Source organism: Pteropus medius, unplaced genomic scaffold, assembly GCF_902729225.1.
Source record: "Pteropus medius unplaced genomic scaffold, Ma_sr-lr_union100, whole genome shotgun sequence".
NCBI lineage: Eukaryota > Metazoa > Chordata > Mammalia > Chiroptera > Pteropodidae > Pteropus > Pteropus medius.
The window spans coordinates 163600-189030 of record NW_024351730.1 but is presented as its reverse complement, the minus strand read 5'-3'; the positions used below and the strand labels follow the sequence as shown (position 1 = coordinate 189030).

Here is a 25431-nt window from a genome sequence, read left to right as displayed (position 1 = left end):
TTGAATTCCATCTCTGTTGCCTGACTTAAGGGAAGTCACTGGAACTCGCTGGGCCTCAGTTCCTTCTTCTTTAAATGAGTGAGTGAGAACTGCTGCATTCTCAAAGTATTAATAGTACCACTTGTGAAGTTGTGATTTGTTAAATACGAGTAAATGAAGACTTTGCATCCTCTAGTCCAGAGGTCCCCAACCTCTTTGGCACCAGGGACCAGTGTTCCAATGAGAATCTACTGTCTGATGATCTGAGGTGGAGCTGAGGCGGTGATGCTACCACAGGGGAGCAGCTGTACATACTGATGAAGCTTTGCTCACTCACCTTTGCTCACTCACCTTTGCTCACTCACCTGTTGCTCACCTCCCGCTGTGCAGCCTAGTTCCTAACAGGCTACAGACTAGTAGTACTGGTCGGTGTGGCCCAGGGTTTGGGGACCCTTGCTCTAATCTATACCTGATTTATAGAGTGATACCTTGCATAGGTCTCCTGGTCACGCTTACCTTGTTTCCTCTATGCATTCCCTTTCTGCCCCATAGAAAATAAACATTTTGTTGTCATTTTTTTCTGGCTTGCTTTAGTCTCTTCCTCTTGAATAGTATGCTCTCTGAAAGAGTGGCACAGTATTAAGCTTTTTGTTATTCTGTAAAAATATAAGAATTTCAGAGGTGGTTTTTATTATATTTTAATCTTATAAATAGCTACCTAGATGGAATAATATAGGATTACCTTAATGTATCAGTCTAGGGGATATTATAAGGAATTTGTAAGTATAATTGCTTGGCTATTAATTTGAATTTTTTAAAATGTCATGATAGAATTCAGGGAGCCTTAACTCTTAAGCACAGAGAATTTTGATATTTGGGGTAGATAATGGGGTTTATTTCAACATTAAAAATTTTTAAATGTCTTTAACTTCCCCCAGGTGTTGCTTTAGTACAGTTTTTAACAATTAATAGTTGATTGATTTGAGTTTGAGTCTGCATCCTTTCCTTGCCCACTTCCCATCAGAGATGCAAATGTAGTTTGAGAGAAAAGTATGCCATTAGTAAAAAGTAATAGAAAGTCAACAGTTACTTAATTTTTGTACTGCTCTAAAGTTGTCTTTATAGGGGTGAAACAGATATAGCTAGCATGGTTGGTCATATCCGACAGATGTGGAATGAGTCCTAGTCAGGAATTTACATTGTGACTTCCTGTCCAAGGTCTGTCTCATACCAGATGTGTCATCATGGTCAAATTGCTAGCTTATCCGAACCTATTTTTCTCATTTTAAATTGATTTTGTCAGAAGGGTGGTTGTTAGGATGTGAAAGTAGTAAGTTAATAATAAACTATGATTCACTTATACATATCTTTGAGATCTGTTTCTGATAAAAGAGTAAAGCAAATTAATATGTTGCAAAGAAGTTTTGTATGTGAGATGTTGGGTCATCTGATAAAAGTAATCCCAATAACTTATTATAGTACATTGGTATAGAGTATAATATCATAGTAATACTGGAATTAATAGACAAATATTTTGTTCTCTCTGTTAAAATGAAAGGTAGCCAGAGTTTTAGGATATCTCTCTTCATTTGATCAGTTTTCTAATTGGCTACTGTGTAAAAACTTGAGGTCAGAAAGCTATTTCTAGAAAAATATTCTTTTTAGAGGTAATTACCTCTGTGATATATTGGAAATTTGGTTAAAAATAGCAAACTCAAATATAGGCTCCCTGAATGTCCTAGGGCCAGTTCCAGCAGTTTCTGGCATACGATTCACTTCCTTGGTTTTATAACTTTGGAGCTCTAATTGATAGAATTGATTCTTTATAGATAAATGCTTCTTCTGAGTTCCCCATTTCATTGTGTTTTATATAAACGAATTGCGTACATTCTAAATTGTTACTTGTATTTTACTCTCTTGTTGTGGGTTTTTATTTTTTATTTTTTAAATGGAAAGATTTTTGATGTTGCTCTAGATCACTGTAAAGATTTGGCTGGGTATTTGAAAAGGTGATTTCATTCATCATAAATCACCTTCTTAAAATCACAATAGAAAAATAGTTTTCATCCTCTGACCTTGAATCAGCTGTGGTTATCTCTGCTTTCCCTAGAAGAGCCCTGTGTTTGCATTGAGGGGAAAGTGGAGGGATTTTTGTTTTGTGTTTTTCTATAAAAATGTAGTAAGAAAAACAAGTATGTTTGAAATTTTTAGAACTAAAAGGTAGAATAGTATAATGAATCCCTGTATACCTACCAACTGGCTTCAACAGTTATTCAATGCATGGCTGTTTTGTCTGTACCTCCCCTCTTTGCAGGATTATTGTCAGCTAGATCTCAGGCATTATATTTCTTTAATTGAAAATAGTGGATTCTCTCAGAGATAAGGACTTTTTAGATGTGATAATTGACATTGTAGTTCTGTTAAAAAAATTAGTAATTGCTAAATGTCACTTAATCCAGTCAATGTTCAAAGTTCCTGGTTTTTCCATAAATGTCCTTTTCCCTAGTTTGTTTGAATCAGGATTCAAACAAGGTCTATATAGGGCATTTGATTAATATCTCTTAAATCTCTGAAACTGTAACCATATCCCTGCTATCTCTTAAAGTTTTATTTATATACTTTTTGCCATTTATTTATTGAAAAATCTGAGTTAGTTTTCCTGGATTTAGCTGCTGCATCCAATTTTTTTTTCCTGATTATAAGAGTTGATATATGATAATTATATAATATTTGAAAAATGCACAAAGTAAAAAGTAAAATTATGTCACTGAGGGATAACTGATGTTAAAGTTTTGGTATGTTTTCTTTCAGCTTTTCCTAGTGTGTGTTTTCCTTTGCTTTTTAAACTTATGTGCATGCACTATGCTTATTTTTATATCCTACTTCGTGTACTTTAACATTGTGTTTTGATCATTTTCCCATGTCATGAAGGAAAATGAAACATTTGGCTGCATAATACTTCATACTTTGTATCATAATTTAAACATTTGTTTTCAGCCAGATATTTAGATTGTTCTGATTTTTCACTATTACAAAGCTATGATAACCATCTTTGTACATCTTAGTTTTTTTTTTAAAATAGAATCTTAGAAGTGGAATTATTCAGAAGGCATGAACATTTTTTAACTTATGGATTCATATTGCCATAAAGGTTATAGTTTGTAATCTCAAATGCAGTCTATTTAAGAATCTGCATATGCTCTGTTGTTAAGATGTCTTTGCTCTCTATATTAGTGGAATGTGCTTTATTCCCTAATTCTTTTGATTAAAAAATTTTTTTTCTATGTAAACAGTCTTATGTTGTAAATTTGTTCATGTTTTCCATTGTTTGTTATCTTTAGAAAGTTCTTCCACGAAGGTCAAGTAAATATTCACCTAAATTGTCTTCTAGAATTGCTGATGGGTCTTCCTTCTTAATTGCTAGCAGGTTTTCCTAGGACCATTTATTGAACTATTGATTCCTTCCTCATTTATTTGTGACTCAAGTTTTGATATGCAAATATACATAAATGCATTTTATGGTTGGCATGTTCAGAAAATTCTAGAAAGAAAAGTTGATTTCTCATGTATTAGGTTGTAATATTATATCTTATTCCTCTCTTCTCTCTACCTTTTTTCTGCTTGCCATTCTAGCTATAGTATGCATCCAGATGTCTTTTCTTGATTCTGAGTGTGTTGGGACCACTTTGGAGCCAGGGCAACAGGGGCCAGAGACTCCAAATAATAAAATATAAAGGGGTTGAATGCTTGCGCAGAAGGACAAATGCTTAGCTCTGCCTCAAATCAAAAGTAATTTATAAACCTCTTGGTAGAGTTACAGGGAGGGTGATCCCAAAAATTTCTGGAGAACACTGGATGATTGTGGATATATAGTACATTACCCAGTATTACTAACAAGTAAAATATCAGTAATTATTTCTTTTTATCATTTATAAGGACTTTCCTAGGATCACCTAGAAGTAGCGTTAGTCTAACTTTGTCTCCTCTGGTCTTTGATCTTTGTAGGTTTTCCCTGTTTTTGATGTCCATGGCAGTTTTGAGGAGTATTGGTTAGATATTTTGTAGAATTCCCCTCTATTTGGGTTTGATTATTTTTCTCATGTTTTGACTTAGTGTCATTGTTTTTGGGAAGAACACCACAGAAGTGAAGTGCCTTTCTCATCACATCATATCAAGAGGTATATGGTATCAACATGACTTATCACTAATGTTTACCTCGATCTTTTGGTTAAGGTAGTGTTTGCTAGATTTCTCTACTATAAAGTTACCTTCTCTGTGAATGCCTTTAAGACCTAGAGATTTCACTTTTTGTAATCTGTCTTACAGAAATATGGGCACAAAGACGTTTGTTGCAACATTATGTTAACAAAAAAACAGAAAGACCATAAGTAATCTCTATTAAAGGAATGTTAAAATTGCATGTTTATGTTTTGGAGTAGTATGTAGCCATTAAAAACAATGAAGTAGAGCTCTGTGTATTGAAAGGTCTCTAAGGCTTTTGTGTTACAGAACGTGTATAAGTTGCAGAACATGAATAAGATGATAAAACCCATTGAAATGATATATGTGTCTATATATTTCTAAGGGTGTAAATACATATAAAAAGACCTAGAAGTAGTCACACTGAACTGTTGACTGTAGTATCTCTGGGAAAAGAGGGGAGAATTGGGGAGAGAAATGAGAAAGTTGACATTTTCCATTTAACTCTGTGTACTTCTGGGAATACCACTAATACCAAATGATCTGATAAAAATATATAGCACTGATAACTTTGCTGTTTCACTGTTTCCTACCGAGAGTGTTTTGCCTAATTAAGAATCATGTTTGAGAAGTTTATTTTCCAAGGAATCAACCCTACATATAAGCATGTAGTTTCATGGCATAATTCTAGAAAATATACTGTAGTGAAACTACGGTCTCTATTTTTTCACCTTTTCCAAAGTTATAAGCAGGCAATTAAATGACTCCTGAAAGGTGAATTAAACCCACCCGTTATGAGCAGGACTGTTTAAAGTTCTAGCAGCAGACAAGAAATTGGTTACCAGTACTGGAAAATTCGTTCAGCACATGCAGAAAGAGGATGACGCAGCTGACTTATCACACAGCTGAACTCTACCAGGAAAGGTTTGTTAGTTGTAGTGGATGGAGGAAATGACCTGGATCTGAGGGCTATGGGGAATTTTATTTGCCCTCCCAACGTACAGACTGCTATTTCACTGCTTTTCTATGGTAAGAGTTGTTTAGGAGTGGATGGTTTGAGAGCTTTAGATGTGTGCCCTTGTTTTGTCCTTTATGCTGCATAAAAAGCCACCAATAACGTGTTGCTTAATTTAGGCATAGAGTCAGATTGCTCTTACAAATATTAATTATAATAGGAAAATACTGATTTATAAATTCAATAAAGAAAAATTTCAAAATATAAAAAAGTAAATTTGTGTAGGAACTCCTCAGTACCTATCACCGAACTTCAATAATTATCAACTGATGGCTAGTTTTATTTAATCTATTTCATCATACCTATATTTACTCCTCTCCCTCCTCCTCTGGATTATTTTGAATTTTTTCAGTACATTATTCATATTTTTATAACAGGCTTTTTGCAGCCAGTCTCAGTAAAATTGTTTGTTTCCAAAGTCAAGCCCATGTCTTTGGTATTATTTAACATTGTTCTCACATTAGGGATATGTGTTGGGGTGGTGAACAACTCCTCTGAAACATGAAAGGCAAAAATATTGTTTTAAATTACTCTTTGTAAAATGACTCTTCTAGGCTGATTCTGATTTAGTAACCCTGGTCTGTCTTGCCCTGGATAGAACAGCTTCTTAATGTCTCTGGACACCAAGGGATTTAAATGTGAGGTAGGATTGCTTATGTTTTTTGCTCTAGTGCCAGTGTGCATTGACATTTGTTCTGAGGTCCTAGCCAAAAGAGAACTGCTTCCATTCTATTTAAAAAAAAACAAGTAATTTTAAGTGGAAACTGTTAACTGAATAGTACTTAAAACAGCTCAAGTTTACATGAAGAAAGTTCCATAGAAGCATAACACTGTTGAGGAATGTCCTATTTATAAATACATTTTCTCTTTTTTTCCTGGAGGCTAATTAAAACTGATATATATAATACTTTAAAATTCAAGTTGATTTACATGTTCCTGGCATATATAAATACAACGAATATAAACATTGACAAAATTCAGTAAATATTCATTTCTGTGGCTTAGGTAGTGAAGGAAGTGTTTGCAGAGTAGTGACTAAAACAGGTTCCTGCCCTTAAGAAGCTGTGGTATTTTTTAGTGTGGGGGTGGTGGTGGTGGTGGTGATGGTAGTGGTAGAATCTAATTTCTTTAATCAAATGGATGAAAAAGATTTAAAAATAGCTGTGTTTTACAATTTTTATGGGTGATAAACACAAATCTCCCTTTCTTTATAAAAGTCAGTTTGCTAGTACAGTAAGTCCTCAGTTAATGCTACTGAAAGGTTCTTGGAAACTGTGACTTTAAATGAAATGACATGCAAAAAAATCAGTTTTAACACAGACTAATTGGTATAAATAACATTTAAGTTCCTGTGGCATATTTCTGGTCACAGAAACACCAAACTTCTAAGTAAAGACCCAAAACATTTCTAATATTAAACATTGAAATAAATGTGAGCTATACAGACACTTAAGGTTAATTTTAAAAGATTAATGAAGACGATAATTATTTTCTCACCCACTTATTCTAGTTCAAAGTTGAAGGTGGCTGGATTTTCTCCTGGCAGATTAGAGTATAAGGCGGGAACCTACCCTGGACAAAACACCTGTCCATCTCAGGGTGCCCCCCCCACACACTCACACACACTCATTCAGACTGAGACAGTTGAGACATGCCATTTCACATGCACACCTTTGGGATGTGGGAGGAAACTGAGTACTTAGAGAACACTTATGCAGACATGAGGAAAATGTGCAGACCCCACATAGACAGTGGCCCCTGCCGTGAATCAGTTTTTTTTTTTTCCTCAGCATTACAACGAAACAGCTTTATTGGAGGACCTGCTGTACTTCTCTTAGCATTTATGTGTTTTAAGAGGCTAAGAACTGGATAGAGATTAGGCATTTTGGTATTTGAATTTAATTTTTAAACAGTTTAATAAAATATCTTCTAATTTCATCCGACATTTTATTGTTCCTGGGGAGGCATGAAATAGGGAGGAAGGAAGGACCAGAATTTGTAAGTGGATATTTGCTTATATCCACACAAGCACAGTTTGAACCTTTTTTTCCCCTTATGGACGATTTGAAAAGACAGTTGAAAACAGGCTTTCAAAGGTGAACTTTATGTATAAGAGTGGATTATATTTATTTTCAGGGTTTTTTGTATTGGATATGTATAATTCTAACATGAAGGCTAATCAATTTTCAAAAATGGTATGGGCACAGAGTGGCCTCAAATAACACTATGAAGTAGTCATTTTATATTGGTATTTCCTACTCCTGGAAAGGTAGGCTTTTCATCTTAGGTTGCCTGTGGGTCAACTTCATCTAACCCACACCTCCCCTTATCTCAGGCAAACAGATCTTAGAAGATATTAGATGAGTAGGTTTGTTCAGACTGTTCTGCACTTTGATTTCATCTCAGTATAACTTGATATTTCTCCAAATCATTACATAGAAATATGCCTCATTCTTTCAACAACTGTATAGGATGTACTGATACTATATTTAATTACTTTGTATTATAAAATTGCTCCTGTAGAAAATGTTACAGTGCGCATCTTTACACACACAATTATTTTGCATGCTTGTTTGGATATGTATATCCAAATTAACTAGATAAATTAATTTTCACCAGTCCTCTGATAGATGAAAGTGATATTTTGATTTGCATTTCTTCTATTTTGTGCTTGTTTATTGGCTCTGTATTTTCCTATGAACATGATCTTTGCTCATTTTTCTATTAGGTTGCCATTTTCATGTTGATTTTTAGAGTTCTTCGTAAATTAAGGAAATTAACCCTGCAAGAGTTTTTCCAAGTTTATATTCTGGCTTTATTTTATGATATATTTTTGGTTTTATAGAAACTTATTATTTTTGGCTGTCAAAATTATTGATTCTTTTTATCATTTCTTGGATTTATTCTTTCTACATGTATTCTATTATCTTGTTATACATTGAGACTTTTTTAAGTTAAATTTTTTCTGTATTTTAAAAGTCTTAATACATGAGTACATATTCATTATAAAAAATGTTTTAAAATTGACCAAATTAAAGTCTGTCTCCAAGATTATATTCTCTTCCTCAGAGCTAACCACTTACTCAATTTGATGAATATTCTTCTAGTCCTTTATGTGTATATAATCCTTTAATTTTTAACAAAATAATAGACAGTTATCTTGACATTTATTAAATAGTCTGTGGTTTACAATGGCACCTTTATCATGTTCTAAATTCCAGTAAAATCATAGGTCAGTTTGTAGACATTATTCAAATTAATCGCTATAGTTGATTATTTCTATGTTTGGCCTCATTTAATAAAAGTTAAATCACTCATGTGTTTAGAATTGGTTTTGGTGTAAGGATGAGGGTAGGGAGCCAACACCATTTTTGGAATAGTTTGTCTTCCCTTAAGTGATTTGATATGTTGTTATCAAGCCTATATATTTTTATAACGACACCATTATCACTGACCTATCGAAAGAACATTTTGACTAGGCTTCCTATATAGACTCTAGCTTCTCTTCCTATCAGTTTTCCATAGTGTAGTCAAAGTGATCTTTTCAAAACACACCAGCATAAAACCCTTTATGAGTTTCACATTGCTCTTTGGATGAAGAGCTAATGTTAAGCATGGCCTAGAAGACCCTGCATGGCAGGCCCCTTGACCAATCTGGTCTCATTTCAGACCACTCTTCTTGTTGTCTGGATTCCAGCACACTGGCTTTTTTAGTTCCACCATTACTCCATACTTCTTCTCATTACAGGGTCTTTACACTATTCTCTTTGTGTCTAGAATGCCCTCCAGCATCCAATCCCCACACCTTATACTCCATCTTTCCCTATTGTATTCCAGTGCGTCCTTCCATTTTCAACTCTGAGTTAATTTGGTTAAAATCTTCTCTAACTCCCTAGGTAGGTTTAGAACCTATATACGCTTTCTAGGCACCATTTACCTTTAAAAAAATTTAACAGCTTTACTGAGCGATAAATCATATAGTGCACCATTTAAAGTGTACACTGCAATACTGCAATAGCTTTTAGTATATTCATGGAGTTGTGTAACCATCACCATAATCAATTATAGAACATTTTCTTCACCCCAAAAGAAAGCCTATACCAGTTAGTAGTCACTCCCTATTTCTCCCCAAGACTCCCAGTGCTGGACAACTAGAGTGATTTTTTTTTTTTTAATGTTGCCATTTTAACCATTTTTTAAAGTATACAATTATTGGGACTATATCAAAAAATCTGCACGGCAAAAGAAACCATCAATAGGACAGAAGAGGCAACTATCCAACTAGGAGAAGATATTTGCAAACAACGCCTCCGATAGGGGCCCAATGTTCAAAATATATGAAGAACTCATACAACGCAACAATAAAAAACCAAACAATCCAATTAAAAACATGGGCAGGGGACCTGGACAGACACTTCTCCCAAGTAGACATACAAATGGCCAACAGATATACAAAAAGATACTTAGCTTCACTAGCTATTAGGGAAATGCAAATCAAAACCACCTGATACCACCTCACACCTATTAGAATGGCTATCATCAACAGGACAAGTAATAAGTATTAGAGGGGTTGTGGGAGAGAAGGAACCCTAATACATTGCTGGTGGGAATGTAAATTGTTACAGCTACTATGGAAAACGGTATGGAGGTTCCTCAAAAAACTAAGAATAGAATTACCATATGACCCAGCAATCCTTCTTCAGGGTATTTACCCAAAAAACTTGAAAACATTTATCCGCAAAGATATATGCACCTAGATGTTCACAGCAGCAATATTCACGGCCACGACATGGAAACAACTGAAATGCCCTTCAGTTGTTTAAATTGGATAATTGGATAAAGAAAATGAGGTACATACATACAATGAGATATTACTCAGCCATAAGAAAAGATGGAATATTGCCATTTGGGACAATAGATGGATCTTGAGATTATCATGCTAAGTGAAATAAGTCAAAAAAAGTTGAGAACTAGATGATTTCACTCATATGTGGCATGTAAAACTGAAAGCAGCAAACATGACAAACACTCATAGACATGAACAGTGGATTAGTGGTTACCAGAGTGAAGTTGGGGAGGGGAGAAGTAGTAGGGGTAAAGGTGATCAAATTTTAGATGACGGAAGGAAATTTAACTTTGGGTGAACACGATGTAATATATGTATGATGTATTATTGAATTGTACACTTGAAACCTATTTGATTTTATTAACCAGTGTCACCCCAATAATGTTAATGAAAAAGAAGAACCTCAGGAATGAAACTTGGGGGAGGGGAAGTATACAATTCAGTGGCATTGGTTACACTTACATTGTTGTGCAACTGTCACCACTGTATTTCCAAAACTTTTATCACGCCAAAAAGAAACTGTACTTACTATGCAATAACTCCCCATTTCCCTCTCCCCCAGCACCTGGCAACCACCATTCTACTTTCTGTCTATATGAATTTTCCTATTGGAGATATTTCATGTAAGTGGAATCATACAATATTTGTCCTTTGTGTCTGACTTATTTTACTTAGCATAATATTTTCAAGGTTCATTCATGTATCAACTTCATTCCTTTTTATGGCTGAATAATATGTGTATACTACATTTCGTTTGTCCATTCGTCAGTTGATGGACATATGGGTTGTTTCTACCTTTTAACAGATAAGTATCTGTTGAGTCTCAATTTTCAAATTTTGGGGGTATATGCCTAGAAGTGGAATTACTGGGTTATTGATATTATCTGTTTAACTTTTTGAGGAACCATCAAACTTTTCCAGAGAGAGTACACCATTTTACAATCCCATCAGCAATAAAGGAGGGTTCTAATTTCTCCACATATTTCCATTTTTTTGATTATAGTCATCCTAATAGGAGTGAAATTGTATCGTGATTTTGATTCGTATTTCTCTAATGATTAATAACATTGAACATTTTTTTTCATCTACTTATTGTGTATCTTTGGAGAAATGTCTGTTTAGGACTTTTGCCCATTTTTAAATTAGGCGGTTTTTGTAATTGAGTTAGTGAGGTTTTTTTATGTATTCTGGATAGTAAATCCTTATCAGATATATGATTTGTAAATATTTTCTCATTCTGTGGGTTGTCTTTATGGTCTTTTGGTTCATTTATCTTTTATAGTATTTACAAGTTTATATTATAGTTTAAAAAGTATTTAGATTAGTATCTGTTTCCACCATTAGAATGTGAACACCATTAGGGTAAGAACTATATCAGTTTTTGCTCACTTTTATATTTCTAATGTGTAGCACATTTTGTTTGTCCATTCATCAGCTAAATATTTTTTGAATGAGTGAATGAACTAAGTTCCTTTAAGTTGATTTCTGAATTGTTCCATTGATCTATTTGATCCTAAATATCAATAGTAGTCCATCTTGTCTTCTTGCTTGTTAATCTTATTTTTTAAAACCTTCCCAGTCTACGGCCATGCCACCCTGAACAAGCCTGATCTTGTCTGATCTCGGAAGCTAAGCAGGGTCGGGCCTGATTAGTACTTGGATGGGAGACTACCTAGGAAGACCAGGTGCTGTAGGCATGAAAAAAAAATAAAAAATAAAGGATTGTAAGCTGACGAGGTCCTTGCAATCTGTGAGGTCAACCAAGGGTTGCCTCGCCTAAAAATAAATAAATAAATAATAAATAAATAAAACCTCAGCTATTTTCAGGCTATTTCATCTTAAGTAATGTTAATTCATCCTCCCCCCTTCCCCCGAATTTAACCCTTGGTATCATTTTACATAACTCATTTTTTTCTTTCAGAGGGTTTTCTTGGTGTGGGATAAAGGCTGCAAAGTTGTCTTAGACTGTTTGGGTTGCTATGGCAAAATACCATAGTTCTAGAGTCTGAGAGGTCCATGATCAAGGTGCGAAGGACCTTCATTGGCGAAGGACCTTCTCTCTGCTTTGTAGACTAATGCCTTCTTTCTGTATCTTCACATGGTGGAGAAGAGAGATCATTTCTCTCATATCTTTTCTCTAAGAGCACTAATTCCATTCATGAGGGCTCTACTCTTATTACTTAATCACCTCCTAAAGGCCTTACCTCCAGATAACATCACATTGGGAATTAAGGCTTCAACATAGGAGTTTTAAGTGGTACATAAATATTCAATCCATAGAAGTACCTAACAAAATTAAAGAATTAAGAAATTAGGCAGAGTAGAGCTCTGGCACTATCAGTTTCACAGGTAGGGCCAGTACAGAGCATCTAACTGATTTTATAGGAAATCAAATGGCAGAAGGGGTAGCCAATCATTTGTATAGTTTCATAATTCATATAGTAAATTAATCATATAAAATTAGTAAGTTTATAGATATAGATCATGCATAAATATGAACTAGGTTGAGAGAACTATTGTGAATCTGTACAATATTTGAAATTTTCATAGCTCGAAAGAGTAACTCTGAATAGTAGTCTTATAATATTTTTTCCTTCCTCCCAGATTTAAACAGTCAAGTTAAATCAAGGTGGATAATTATGGCAGAAGGTGGATTCGATCCCTGTGAATGTGTGTGTTCTCATGAACATGCGATGAGAAGGCTGATCAATCTGGTGAGATGAACAGGACAGTCCTATTCAGAACTGAACTGTACCGCTTCCATTCTGTTTCTATGAAAATGTTGGTTATTTTCATCTGATGGAAACTAAAAGTATTTCATATTTGAAATTCCACATTGGTTTAAGTCATAATAGTTAAAATGCTTGCCAGCAATTCTTTTATTGGAGATAAAAATGGACTTCTGTTTTTATGTTAGATTTATGTTGGTGAAATTCCCCATTATAAGTGGGTAACATATTCATGTACAGCTTTTTCTGTTCTGTCTTAATGCATATAGTCATTAGCTGTAAGGAGCTTGTTTACCTGATAAATTGCTGTGAAGTCAGTTTCTGTTATATGACTCAAATCCTACTTCTCCAAATGACGTGACAATAAAAAATCTCTATAGAAAGCATTTCCAAATTAAAATTAATTATTTGACAGAGGCAGATTTCTGAATAATAGGCTTTGGATAGTCTCATTGAATTGATTGTAGTGAGATTTGAATTATGAAATTTGAATTGTGGCATTTTAAAGACTTTCCTAACCTATAAGTTCAAATATGTTGGCTGTTTATGTATTATACTTTACACTTTTTATGTAGAAGAGGAGAAATTTGACCATTATTGACAATAAAGTATATTATTGTGTTACATATTATAACAACATTTTATTGTTTTAGACTGCTCTTGTATAGATGTATGTTATAATTAGCTAGTTAATACAGGCAGATACAAATATTTTCTCAAATATTTGAATTATTGCTAGTTAATAAGGTTTTCTGCTGACTCAATGTCTATATATAGTGATCAGAGTCTGTTTCTTGGAAATTGTATTTTTTTTAGAATCAGCATATTGTAGGACTTATGATCCGTAAGAATGCCTTAGGAGAGCAATAAACTAATCACTTAAAATTAAATCAGACTCTTTTGGTATAGCAATATAATGGAAATGTCATATGTCTGATAACTTGAAGTGAAAATAGATGAGTCCGAGGAAAGAATATTTAAAAAAAATGTTTCTCCTGTTATAAAGTTAAAGAGCTGGTACTTTTTGTGTCTAAATTCAATTAAATCAAGGCAAATTTTTTTCAAATTACTGTGATATTAGTAACAACAAATAGACTTGTAATTTAACTGTGGTAAATTTTCCAAGGAGATCAGTTTTTAAAAAGGGTTATTAACTCTTTATTAGTATAGCATTTTTTATTTTAATATAGTAACATGCTTTTTAAAAATTTTTAATAGTCTGCTGCTTTTTTAGAGATGGCTAAAACTAAACCCTACTTTTATGATGCCCTGTACATTTATATTCTCTTTAGTAGATTGTCAGGAAGGTCATGTTTAGCTTTCTTTTTTTAAAATGGCCACATTAGTTCATGCTTGATAGGATATGTTTATAGCAATCCTGGTTTGAAGGTACATTACAAATCCTTGAAAAGTCCACATTTTTTAGCCTGTGATGGATATTTTCACATAATATAAATTATTGATGGTGATCTACTTGTATATAATTTTAGGTGGACAACATAGTGGTTAGACATTTATATTGCTTATGAACTGATCCTCCCAATAAATCTAGTACCCCCCAGCAACACTATACATAGTTATTATAATATTATTGACTATATTCTCTATACTGTACTTTACATCCCCATGACTGTTTTGTTTTGCTACCAGTACCATGCAGTTTTGATTACTGTCGCTTTCTAGTGTAATTTGAAGTCAGTCAGAGTGATGCCACCAGCCTCGTTCTTTTTCTCAGGATGGCTTTGGCAATTTGGGGTCTTTTGTGCTTTCATACAAATCTGATAATTTTTTGTTCCATTTCTTTAAAAAGTGCTGATTGGATTTGGTGGGGATTGCATTAAATCTGTATAATGCTTTAGGTAATAGGGTCATTTTGACTATGTTGATTCTTCCAATCCAAGAACACAGAATATCATTCCATTTCTTTGTATCTTCTTTGATTTCTTTTAATAGGGTCTTGTAGTTTTCATTATATAGGTCCTTCACATGTTTCGTTAGATTTATTCCTAGGTATTTTATCCTTTTTGTTGTAATTGCAAAAGGAATTATTGTTTCCACTTCTTTTTCTGACACTTCGTTTTTAGAGTATAGAAACACTATGAATTTTTGAATGTTGATTTTGTATCCAGAGACTTTTCTGTATTTGCTTATTGTTTCTAGTAGTGTTCTTGTGGAGTTGATTGTTGAGAATGTTTCATGTGTACTAGAGAAGAATGTATAAGCAGTTGTTTTGAGACGGAAGGCTCTGTAACTGTCAATTATGTCCAGTTTGGTCCTATGTGTCATTTAAGGCTGTTATTTCCTTACTGATTTTCTGTTTGGATGATCTGTCCATATCTGACAGTGGGGTATTTAGGTCCACTACTACGATAGTGTTTTGGTCAGTTTCTCCCTTTAGTTCTGTTAGTAATTGCTTTACATATTTCAGGGCTCCCTGATTGGGAGGATAGATATTAATAATTGTTGTGTCTTTTGGTGCATGATTCCCTTTATCATTATGAAGTGTCCCTCAGTACCTTTCTTTACCTTTTTTATCTTGAAGTCTATTTCGTCTGATATTAGTACCGCTACTCCTGCTTTTCTCTGAATATCATTGCTTGGAATATTATTTTCCACCTTTTCACTTTGAGTCTATATTTGTCTTTGGAGCTGAGATGTGACTCCTGGAGGCAGCATATGGTTGGGTTTTGTTTTTTGAACCAGTCCGCAACTCTGCGCCTTTTTATTGGTGAGTTCAGTCCATTTACATTAGGGGTGATTATTGAATTATGAGGTCTTCTTATAGCCATTTTATCTTTTGCTTTCTGGTAGCTTCGTGTTTCCATTGCTTCCTTGTCCTTGTGTTTCTGTTTTCTTTATTTTGGTTGGCTTTTGTGGGTTTTGCCTCTAGTTCTTGTTTTATGTTATATACTTCAGTTCTGAATCTTTGGTGTGTGGTTACCATTATGACTATCTAAAGGATAGTTATATATATAACTATTTTCTTCTGCTATTTTTGCCAGCTATTTTCTTCTGCGTGTGCCTTATCTCCTTTTCCCTTTGCGAATTTGAATATTTGAGCCCTCCCTTTTTTGGTTGCTTCCATGTCCTGGCCACTGTGAATAATGCTGCTATGAACATTGGTGTGCAAATATCTTTTCGGATATGTGTTTTCAAGTGTTTGGGGTAAATACCCAGTAGAGAGATTTCTGGATCATATGGTAGATCAATTCTTAGTTTTTTATGAACCTCCATACTGTTTTCCACAGTGGCTGTACCAATTTGCAGTCCCACCAGCAGTGTATGAGGGTTCCTTTTTCTCCGCATTCTCTCCAGCATTTGTTATTACTTGTTCTGTTGATTATAGCTATTCTAACAGGTGTGAGGTGGTATCTCATTGTGGTTTTGATTTGCATTTTCCTAATAGCTAGTGATGTTGAGCATCTTTTCATATATTTATTGGCCATTTGTATGTCTTCTTGGGAGAAGTGTCTGTTCAGGTCCTCTGCCCATTTTTTGATTAGATCCTTTGTTTTTTTTTGTTGTTGTTTTTGAGTCATATGAGTTCTCTGTATATTTTGGATATTAGGCCCTTATTGGAGGTGTTGCTTGCAAATATATTTTCCCATTCGGATGGTTGTCTCTTTACCTTGTTGATGATTTCTTTTGCTGAGCAGAAGTTTTTTAGTTTGATGTAGTCCCATTCATTTATTTTAGCTTTTACTTCCCTTGCTTTTGAGGTCAAATTCATAAAATCCTCTTTACAAGTCCAAGGTTCTTGAGTTTAGTTCCTATATTTTCTTCTATGCATTTTATTGTTTCAGGTCTTCTATTCAGGTCCTTAATCCATTTTGAGTTAATTTTTGTGTGTGGTGATACACAACAGTCTAGTTTTGTTCTTTTTCAGGGGGCTTTCCAGTTTCCTCAGCACCATTTATTGAAGAGGCTTTCCATTCTCCACTGTATGTTTTTGGCATTTTTTTCAAAAATTATTTGCATTTTTTTGCATTATTGGCATTTTTTGCATTATTGGCATTTTTTTCAAAAATTATTTGCCCATATAAATATGAGTTTACTTCTGGACTCTTAAGACTTTTAAGGTTTGCACTAAGAAGACCGAAGATAATCCATTGCGTTTTCCTTTATAAGTTACCATTTTCTTCTCCCTGGCTGCCCTAAGAATTCTGTCTTTGTCATTGATTTTTGGTAATTTTAATATGATTAGTCTTGGTGAAGGCCTTTTTGGTTTGAGATAATTGGGTGTTCTGTTGACTTCTTGAATTCTAAGCTCTCTAGCTCATTCGAGAGTTGAGAAATTCTCATCTGCTATTTGTCTGAAAATGCTTTGCAGTCCGTGTTCCTTTTCCTCGCCTTTGATAATGCCCACTATTCTTATATTTCCTCTCCTGATGGTATCAGCTAGTTCTTGAACTTCTCTTTCATTATTTTTCATTCTTTGGTTTCTCTCTTCTTCCTTCTGATTTATTTCTAGATTTCCGTCTTCGATATCACTGGTCCTTTCCTTCATTTGGTCAACTCTATTTCCCAAGCTTGCTATTTCATTTTTCATATCTTTTCGCGTGTTTTTCATCTCTAGAAGTTCTATATGGTTCTTTTTGAGGATTTCAATCTCCTTGCTCTGCTCATCTAGTTGTTTTTTCAATTCCTGAAATTGTTGATATGATTTGTTTGGGTATCACTGAGTTTTTTCAGAAGTACCATCCTGAATTTTCTGTGATTTAAATTCCATATTTCTATGTCTGTAAGCTTATTTTCTGGAGATTTTTCTTTTTCTTTCTGAGATGTCTTGTCACCTTGGTTGTTCGTGGTGTTAAATGGACTCTTTCTCTGCCTGGGCATTAATGGAAATGTATTTTGCTTTTTTACGAGAATGAAGATTTATTATATAAATGTCTGTCTTTAGCGTGCTTTTCTTTTGGTTTCCGGTAGGTGTCATCTAAGCCTCTTGGATCCGTGCTTTATTTAAAGCCTTAAAAATGCCTTTTTATTTTTCAATAGATATTTATTCACGCTCGCTACCCTCAGTTTTAGTTCCTTACAGTGTTAGCAACAGTTTCAATAGCGTTTGTTCAGATGCTCCTGGGGCCCCGCGGTGTTTGGTCTCGGAGGGTATGGGGGGAGGACCCCTCTGGATTGGGGGTTGGGGGCTGCGTCTCAGCCTCGGTTTTGCAACTTCGGCTGGTAAAATTCAACTGTTATTTTTCTGCTGTCCCGCTTCTCTGCCTTCTGCCCTGGTGACTGGCCTTGCTGCCAGCTAGGGGGAGTTCACAGCTTTCCCAGGCAGGGCTGTTCAGGGACCTCACTGCTCCTTCTCCCCTCCCCCTCCTCCTATAGGTAGCTCTGGGGGCTGCCAGAGGCATCTGTTTTGTTTGTCCCAGTCCATAGCCTGACACTCGCGGTTCTGACCTGTGGTAGGTCTTATGCGCAGATCCCATGCTCAGATGTGCTGGTGTGCAGTTTGGGTGTTTTTTGTTGAGTTTTAGATGTTCCGCTTATTGTTGTTTCAAGGGGAGAGATCTGGGGACATGTCTCACTCTGCCATATTTTCAAAGATTCCTCCCTATGACCATTTTGTAACTGCCAATTTGTACTTCTCAAACCCTTCACCCTTTTCTCCCAGCCTCTCAACTCCTCTATTACCTGGCAATCATCAGTTTGTTCTCTGTGATAGCAGTATTGAAGATTTCAGAAGGGAGGAGAAACTCATTTGATTTGTTAAATTTGCTGATTACGTTTGATAGAGATTTGTTCAAATTTAATCATGCATTATAATTTTCAATTCATGCATATTTTTTTAAATTTAAATTCAGAATCAGTTGGCATTGTTGGGCCATATGTACTTTATTGATGTTGTTAAGTGCTTTTTAAATGTTTTGTAGTGTCTTTTGAAATAGTGTTTCTAAATTTAGAAATTCAAAGTTTAATGCATCATGTTTACTGTAGCATTATTTATAGTAGTAAAAAGTTATAAACAGCTTAAATGTCTACCAGCAGGTAGGTGATTATGTGATCACACTCATATAATGGAAATTTATACCGATGTTTAAAATAATTGTCTTTGAAGAATATAACGAGAGAAATGCATATGTTATATGAAATTTAAAAAGGAATATAAAAATAGTAGTATGGTTTTGCTTTTGTGTATACATACACACAATCCATGTATGTGTGCATAGGAAAAAAGGCTATAAAAAATACACCAAAATATTAACAGTATTCTCTCTGGATTGTAGAAATTGTGGTGAGAATTCTCTTTTATAGTTTCCTGTATTTTCTGTGGTGATATAGTTTATAATCAGAAAAATGGTATTTAACAAAAATTACAGATTTTTTCATTTAAATGTTACCAATACCTTTTGTAATATAGTAGGCTCCTCTACTTCTCATGCATCCATTATCTTTTATACTTCAGAGGATATTTTTTCATAGTACCTGTTAATATTCATTGAACTTTCAAACTAACTTCCTAGCCTATATTTTAAAAACAATTTATCTGAGAGTGTAATTTTTTTACATGAGCTATAACTACCAGAACTTAGATGCCTGTGTGCTCAGGAAACTCACAGATGTAATAATGTTATGTTACAGTATGACGACAGAGCACAGACTTATTCTCATTTTTCTAAAACTGGATGTTTAATTCGTCCTTGTAATAGAATAACATCTCAATCATTTCAAGTACTAATTTGGAATTTTTGTTACTTTTGTCCTCATGTAATTGGGTTTCCTTATAGGTTAGAGTATTATTGATTCCTAAGAATTTGAAATGCAAATAGCAAGTAGAAACCTCGGGAAATTTGAGGATTTTAATGATTATTTATGGTTAGCTCATTGGTTATATGCAGAGCTGCAGTTTAGTTTTGTCTGTTCTGTGGAAATAGATGGGCTTTGCCAAAGGCTATATTCGGTTTAGGAGCAGTTATGATTTTACCATTAGTTCTTTTCCATTTTAATAAAGTTGTATTCATTCACTATTTAAAACTAACTTCTTTCTATGACTTAGTAATGATATCAGTTAAGGTTGTTTATTGCCAGTAATAGAAGTTCTGGCTGATTTAAACAGAAAAGGACATATTGAAAGGATATGTGGCTCATCTTGGAGAACCTGACATGAAAATCAATAAGATAAAAGGGAAAGTAAGTGCCAAGATGAGAGCCGAAGTCACGTAGCAAACTAGTCTAGCCATGATGCTGCTGCTCCTGAATTCCACACCTTTGTATACCACACCTTTGTATACCTGGCTGTTGTTGTAACATTTCCATTTGGATAACTAATAAGACTCTTACACTTGATGTTTGCATAACTGAACTTCTTTTCTTGCCCCCAAGTGTACACTTTTCTGTCTTCTCTGTTTGCACCATTATTCCGGTTGCTCGGGCTATCTTTTATTCTGTTCTTTCAACCCTATAGCTAATGCAGAAACAAATCCTTTTAGCTCAACCTTAAAAACACAACCAGAACCCAGCCATTTCTCACACCTCCAGTGCAACATCCTGGTCTAATCTGTAGTTATCTCTTGCCTGGCTTATTGAAATTAGCCTCCCTATGGGTCTTCTCTTGCCAAGCCCTACTCCCCTCAAGTTTAGTCTCACTATAGCAGCTAAAGTGACCTATTTTCAATAAGTCAGGTAACGTTCCTCTTTTTCTCAAAATCCTACAGTAGCTTCCTATAACACTAAAATGACAAGACAAAATTTACATGGTTCTACATGATCTGTCCCCCTCGACCCCGCTCTTTCCCTTTGCTCACTTTAACAATTCTGGCCTGGAAAATATAGGTCACATGTAAAAGAAAAGGACTTTTCAACAGCAAAACTGGAAGGCATTGGTACAATGACTTTAAATTTGGAAAGGAAATTATTACCAAGCTAGCATTCTATATCTAACCAGTCAGGTAGGAGGTCTTTAAATATTTGTCTTCAAGAATTTTATTTCCTGTCCTTTCTTAGATAAATTACTAAACAGTGAATTGTTTTTCATCAAAATGAAGGCATTAAAGAAAGAAGGCCAAGATCTGGAGTGTGAAAAGCAGGAGATCCAGGACATAAGAGAGGCAAAAGTAATTTCCAGGATAATGGTGAAAATTGATTCCAGGGTGATAGCTGTGCACCAGGACCACAGGATGGATAGCTGGTTTAGTTGGGAGGGTTTCACATGGCTGTAGGACAGACTTTTTCAAAAAGTTGAATTAGTAGATACCTGGTGAGCATAGGCATTTTGTGGTCTAGATAACTGAAAACAAGTTTTGAAAAGTCAGAAAACTAAATAAATGAAGAAAACAAAAGAATGTTATCAAGTAAGGAAAGACAGAAATTAGTACAGAAAAGAAAAAAGTAATTATAGTTTGCTACATGGCTCAACTCTGAAGAGCATTTACATAGTCATAATGATGTTAAAACTTACTAAATGGAACTAAATAAATTTATGATATAACTTATTATCTGGGAAGAGTACATGTAAGGTGGGGTCAGGAAAAGAGAATTAGGTCATTTTCTGTGGGTGAATCAATGGTTATAGCTTAACTGAAAAATCAAGGAGTATAAACAATGTATATTTATGTATAAAGACAAGAAAGTTAATACTAAAATAAACAGCTAAAATTTGAAAGTACTTACCTCTGTAGAGTGGGAAATGGGGAAGAGTTGAGGAACTGCTTTTTGGGGGAGCAAACTTATAGAAGTGTTTAAGTCTAAATTGTGTACATGAATAATGAAAATTAAAACAAAACAGAAAGCAGAAAACTTCCAATTTAGGGAGTACAAAAAGTAGGTGTGAATCTTTTAGATTGCTGAATCTGTTGTACATCTTTTTCTCTCTAAGCAATATAAGGTGATTGGCTGAGGCCTTTGCTATGCAGGGTAAAACTAGGATTACTGCTAATACAAGTGAAAGATATTCATAGAGAGGACTCCTAGTTATGGACCAAGAGGACTCCTAGTTATGGACCAAGGGAGAAGCTAGGAAACCCCAAACCTCTATAGTGAATGTCAAGTAGGAAGAAAAAGAGAATGCTGGGGTGCAGCCTCTTGGTCGCAACCCCTTCCCCCTTCCTCCTTGAGAGGGAGCCTTGAGCACAAGCGCAGAGCCCACGGCAGGCCCAGTGTGCAGGATAGCCAGGGACGCTGAGGGCCCAGCGAAGCGGGCGCATCACCGCAGATCCAACACCTTTACTACTCCTGAAGGTCCAAAGCCCTATTCTAGATGTACAGACAGGGCAAGTGCAGTTGAAGAAGATGAAATGGGGACCAGAGTTAACAAATTTCAAGATGAAAGAGAAAACTTGTAAATGACTTTGAAGAAAGAGAAAATCATCATCAAGAAGTTCTGATTTGAAGGAGTCTACATCTGCACTTCCTGCTGACTTGAAGACAGAAGTAGATCAGCTATGAAAAGAATATCATCTCCTATAACATCTGTATTAAAGAAGCCCCAAGACACCTTTGACAACCTGGCATTCATCCCAAGACAATCCCCTCCCCTCAACAAATTCAAGAAGTATAGTCAATGATTGTGGGATTGGCACATCAAACTCTGTAAGATGGCTCTGCATTTTTGGGATCCTCCAGCTGAAGAAAGATGTGATTTTGAAAAAATACGTCCTGTAGACCTCAGGGAAATGGAGACCAAATCTACAGAAAGCAGTTCCAAGTCCCAGATCAGCTCTCAGGATAACTTCCCTATGTACTCTGGCACACCTACCAACATTACACACGTGGACTGCCAAGCAGAATAGAGTATAATTTGGAAGCTTGTGTAACTGAACCCTTGAAAGATTTCTTTGCCATGAGCTAACTAGTGCATGTGGTGGCCACTGAAAGGAAGTTGCCTCTACCTGGCTAGGTGGAGGGCCAGCCAAGCATGCCTTGTGCATTTTTAACTGGGTGGGTTCTGTTAATAGTTTATTATCTTATGGCGAATTATTCTTGTCTTATTTTCCTAAGAAAGTTTTACATATAGCGAATTTTGCATGTTCTAAATCATAAATGGGGATAAATCCAATGAAAATTGAACTTGAAGCAATCTTGCAACAAACTTAATTGCATAATCCCTACCAACCTCCAAGTTAACCTGACAAGCATCCTTTAACTGGTTTTCCACAAGTATTTTAGACATTAAGTTGCCACTTGTCAGATGTCTGGTTCAGGTTTAACTATGTTCTGGACCAGTCTAGCATCAGCTTTCTTTACTGATGTCTAAGTATGCTCAGATTTGGATACCTTTAATATCTTTATGTAAATTTAATTTTTGGCCTTTTGTCAATATGTCAAGGAGGCTTTTTCCCCTCAAACAGCACTAAATAGTCGAGGATATTAAATTGAGCTGTTAAATTAATAGATTTTATTTAAGTTATACAGTCTTAATTTGGTACTTGTAAATAGTGCTAGGTAGGCCTTGTACCAATAATACTCCAAGAGTTAATGTAGCAGAGGGAATCAGAAAGAACATTTTTTTTACATAATTTACCATGTAAAATTGCTGTTAATGATGATATATATAGATTTTCTGTTCAAATATTCAATTGTAAACTTCTTGTTAGGATTGTTATGTTTCTCTTGCTTTTGTATGGAATGATATTGCAAAAATAAAAAATAAAAAACCTTAAGAAAAAATTTAATAAAATTAAATATAAAAAAAGAAAGAATTCCTGGTCAAGGAATGAAATGTATTATAAAGCCTAGAATGACGCCATCCCTACTTTGAGCATTAGGAACTTCTGTAGCCTGCCTACATGCTTCCATGATAAGGGAAGCTGTTTGTATACCCTAACTGTTCACCAACCTAGTCCTTTATTAATAAATATGAATAGAAGATCAAGCAAAGTTGTTGGAAGAAAATGATTGGGTACAGCTACATTAGAAGACAAATTGAAATAGGTATGTCTAATATATGAAAGATCATTATGAATGTTATGGTTATAAATGCAGACTCACACAAGTATCTTGTGCTAGTCTTAAACACGAACAGCAATGCGATTTTCTGAAATGGTGAACTATTCTTGGTAAAGTTGTAAACAAAATGAAGGAAACCATCAGCAAAACAAAAGACAACCGACTGGGAGAAGATATTCGCTAATGATACATCTGATAAGGGGTTAAATATCCAAAATATATAAAGAACTTCTACAACTCAACAACAACAAAAAATCCAATTAAAAATGGGCAGAAGACCTGAACAGATACTTCTCCAAAGAGGAAATACAGATGGCTAATAGACATATGAAAAGATGCTCAAGGTCACTAACCATCAGAGAAATGCAAATTATAACCACAATGAGATATCACCTCACACCTGTCGGAATGGCTGTCATCAATAAATCAAAAAACAGCAAGTGTTGGCAAGGATGCGGATTAAAGAGAACCCTCATACACTGTTGGTGGGATTGCAAATTGGTACAGCCGCTATAGAAAACAGTTTGAAGGTTTCTCAAAAAATTAAATATGGATGTATACCTTTTGACCTAGCAATTGCACTTCTGGGTATTTATCCAAAGAAAACCAAAACAATAATTAGTAAAGATCTATGCACCCCAATATTCATGGCAGCACAATTTACAATAGCCAAGATATGGAAGCAACTTAAATGCCCATCAGATGATTGGATAAAGAAATTGTGGTTCATATATACAATGGAATATTACTCAGCCATTAAAAAAAAAATGAAATCCCACCATTTGCAAGGACATGAAAGGAGCTAGAGGTTCTTACGCTGAGTGAAATAAGTCAGACAAAGATAAATACCATATGATTTCACTTATATGCGGAATCTAAGGAATAAAAACAAACTAATAAAAAACAGACTCACATATAGTTGACAATTTGGTGACGGACAGAGGGGAGAGGCGTTGGGGGGCTAGGAGAATGGGGTGAAGGGTTAAAGAAGTAGCAATTAGTAGTTGATAGTTGGTCATGGGGATGGGGAGCACGGCAGAGGGAATGCAGTTAGCATTAATATGATGGCTAGGTAGAGGGCCAGGGGAGGGAGGGAGCAATTGGGGGGGATCATTTTATGAGCTATAGAGATGTCTAATCAATGTACTGTTACTTGAAACTAATTTAAATAAATGAATTTTAAAAAATGAAGTATAATCTTCCCTTAATTTAAATGCTAAAGTGCAGTTAGATTCCTTGATAATTCAGTATCAAGTAAAACCATTCAAAAAATACTTTTTTTTTTTTCTTTGAACTGAACTTAGATTACAAGCTCAGGTTTTTTACTTATGTGAATATGTGGCAGGACATGTGAAAGTCATGTGGGACTCTGGCCAGTAACAAAAATCTGCTTCTCACATATTCTGGATGCCATAGTACTGACATTTGAGAACCTTTGAATGGGAAGAGAATAGAGTTTAAAAAAAAAAAAAAAGGAAACTGAAATTAGCTTATGAAGCAGGCAAGAAAAAAGAAGAGAAGCATAGTTAATAGAAAGTATAGAGTAAAATGTTATGGGTGACTAGGTTACATTCCCCTGTTAGAAGAGAGAGATTGGAGTTTTAAAATATTGTTTAGAGTTATTAAATGCTGTTTATAAGGGAGACAAACACTGAAAACAAAATATCTTAGATAAATGATAAAGGAGTGGGGAAAAGCTCCCCCCAAAGAATGTGATACTCTAAATCTCACACAAAATATAACTCAAAGCTAAAACAATTAAATGGAACACA

At 34.9% G+C, this 25431-nt stretch overlaps 1 protein-coding gene and 2 pseudogenes across 2 annotated transcripts in view; all 3 read left to right on the top strand.

Annotated features, from left to right (window-relative positions):
- Positions 1-25431, top strand: part of SMIM14 (small integral membrane protein 14) — a 66265-nt gene that overhangs the window by 5981 nt on the left and 34853 nt on the right. Inside the window, exons 2-3 of one of the 2 annotated variants that reach the window (XM_039844991.1) lie at positions 10603-10663; positions 12645-12754. In XM_039844991.1, coding sequence (XP_039700925.1) covers positions 10636-10663; positions 12645-12754 — 138 coding nt within the window. In that variant the 5' untranslated portion in view covers positions 10603-10635. The remainder of the gene's footprint in view (positions 1-10602; positions 10664-12644; positions 12755-25431) is intronic. The other variant, XM_039844990.1, reaches the window with a different exon arrangement.
- On the top strand, positions 11619-11737 carry LOC120588671 (uncharacterized; annotated as a pseudogene).
- Positions 20755-23896, top strand: LOC120588372 (histone RNA hairpin-binding protein-like; annotated as a pseudogene).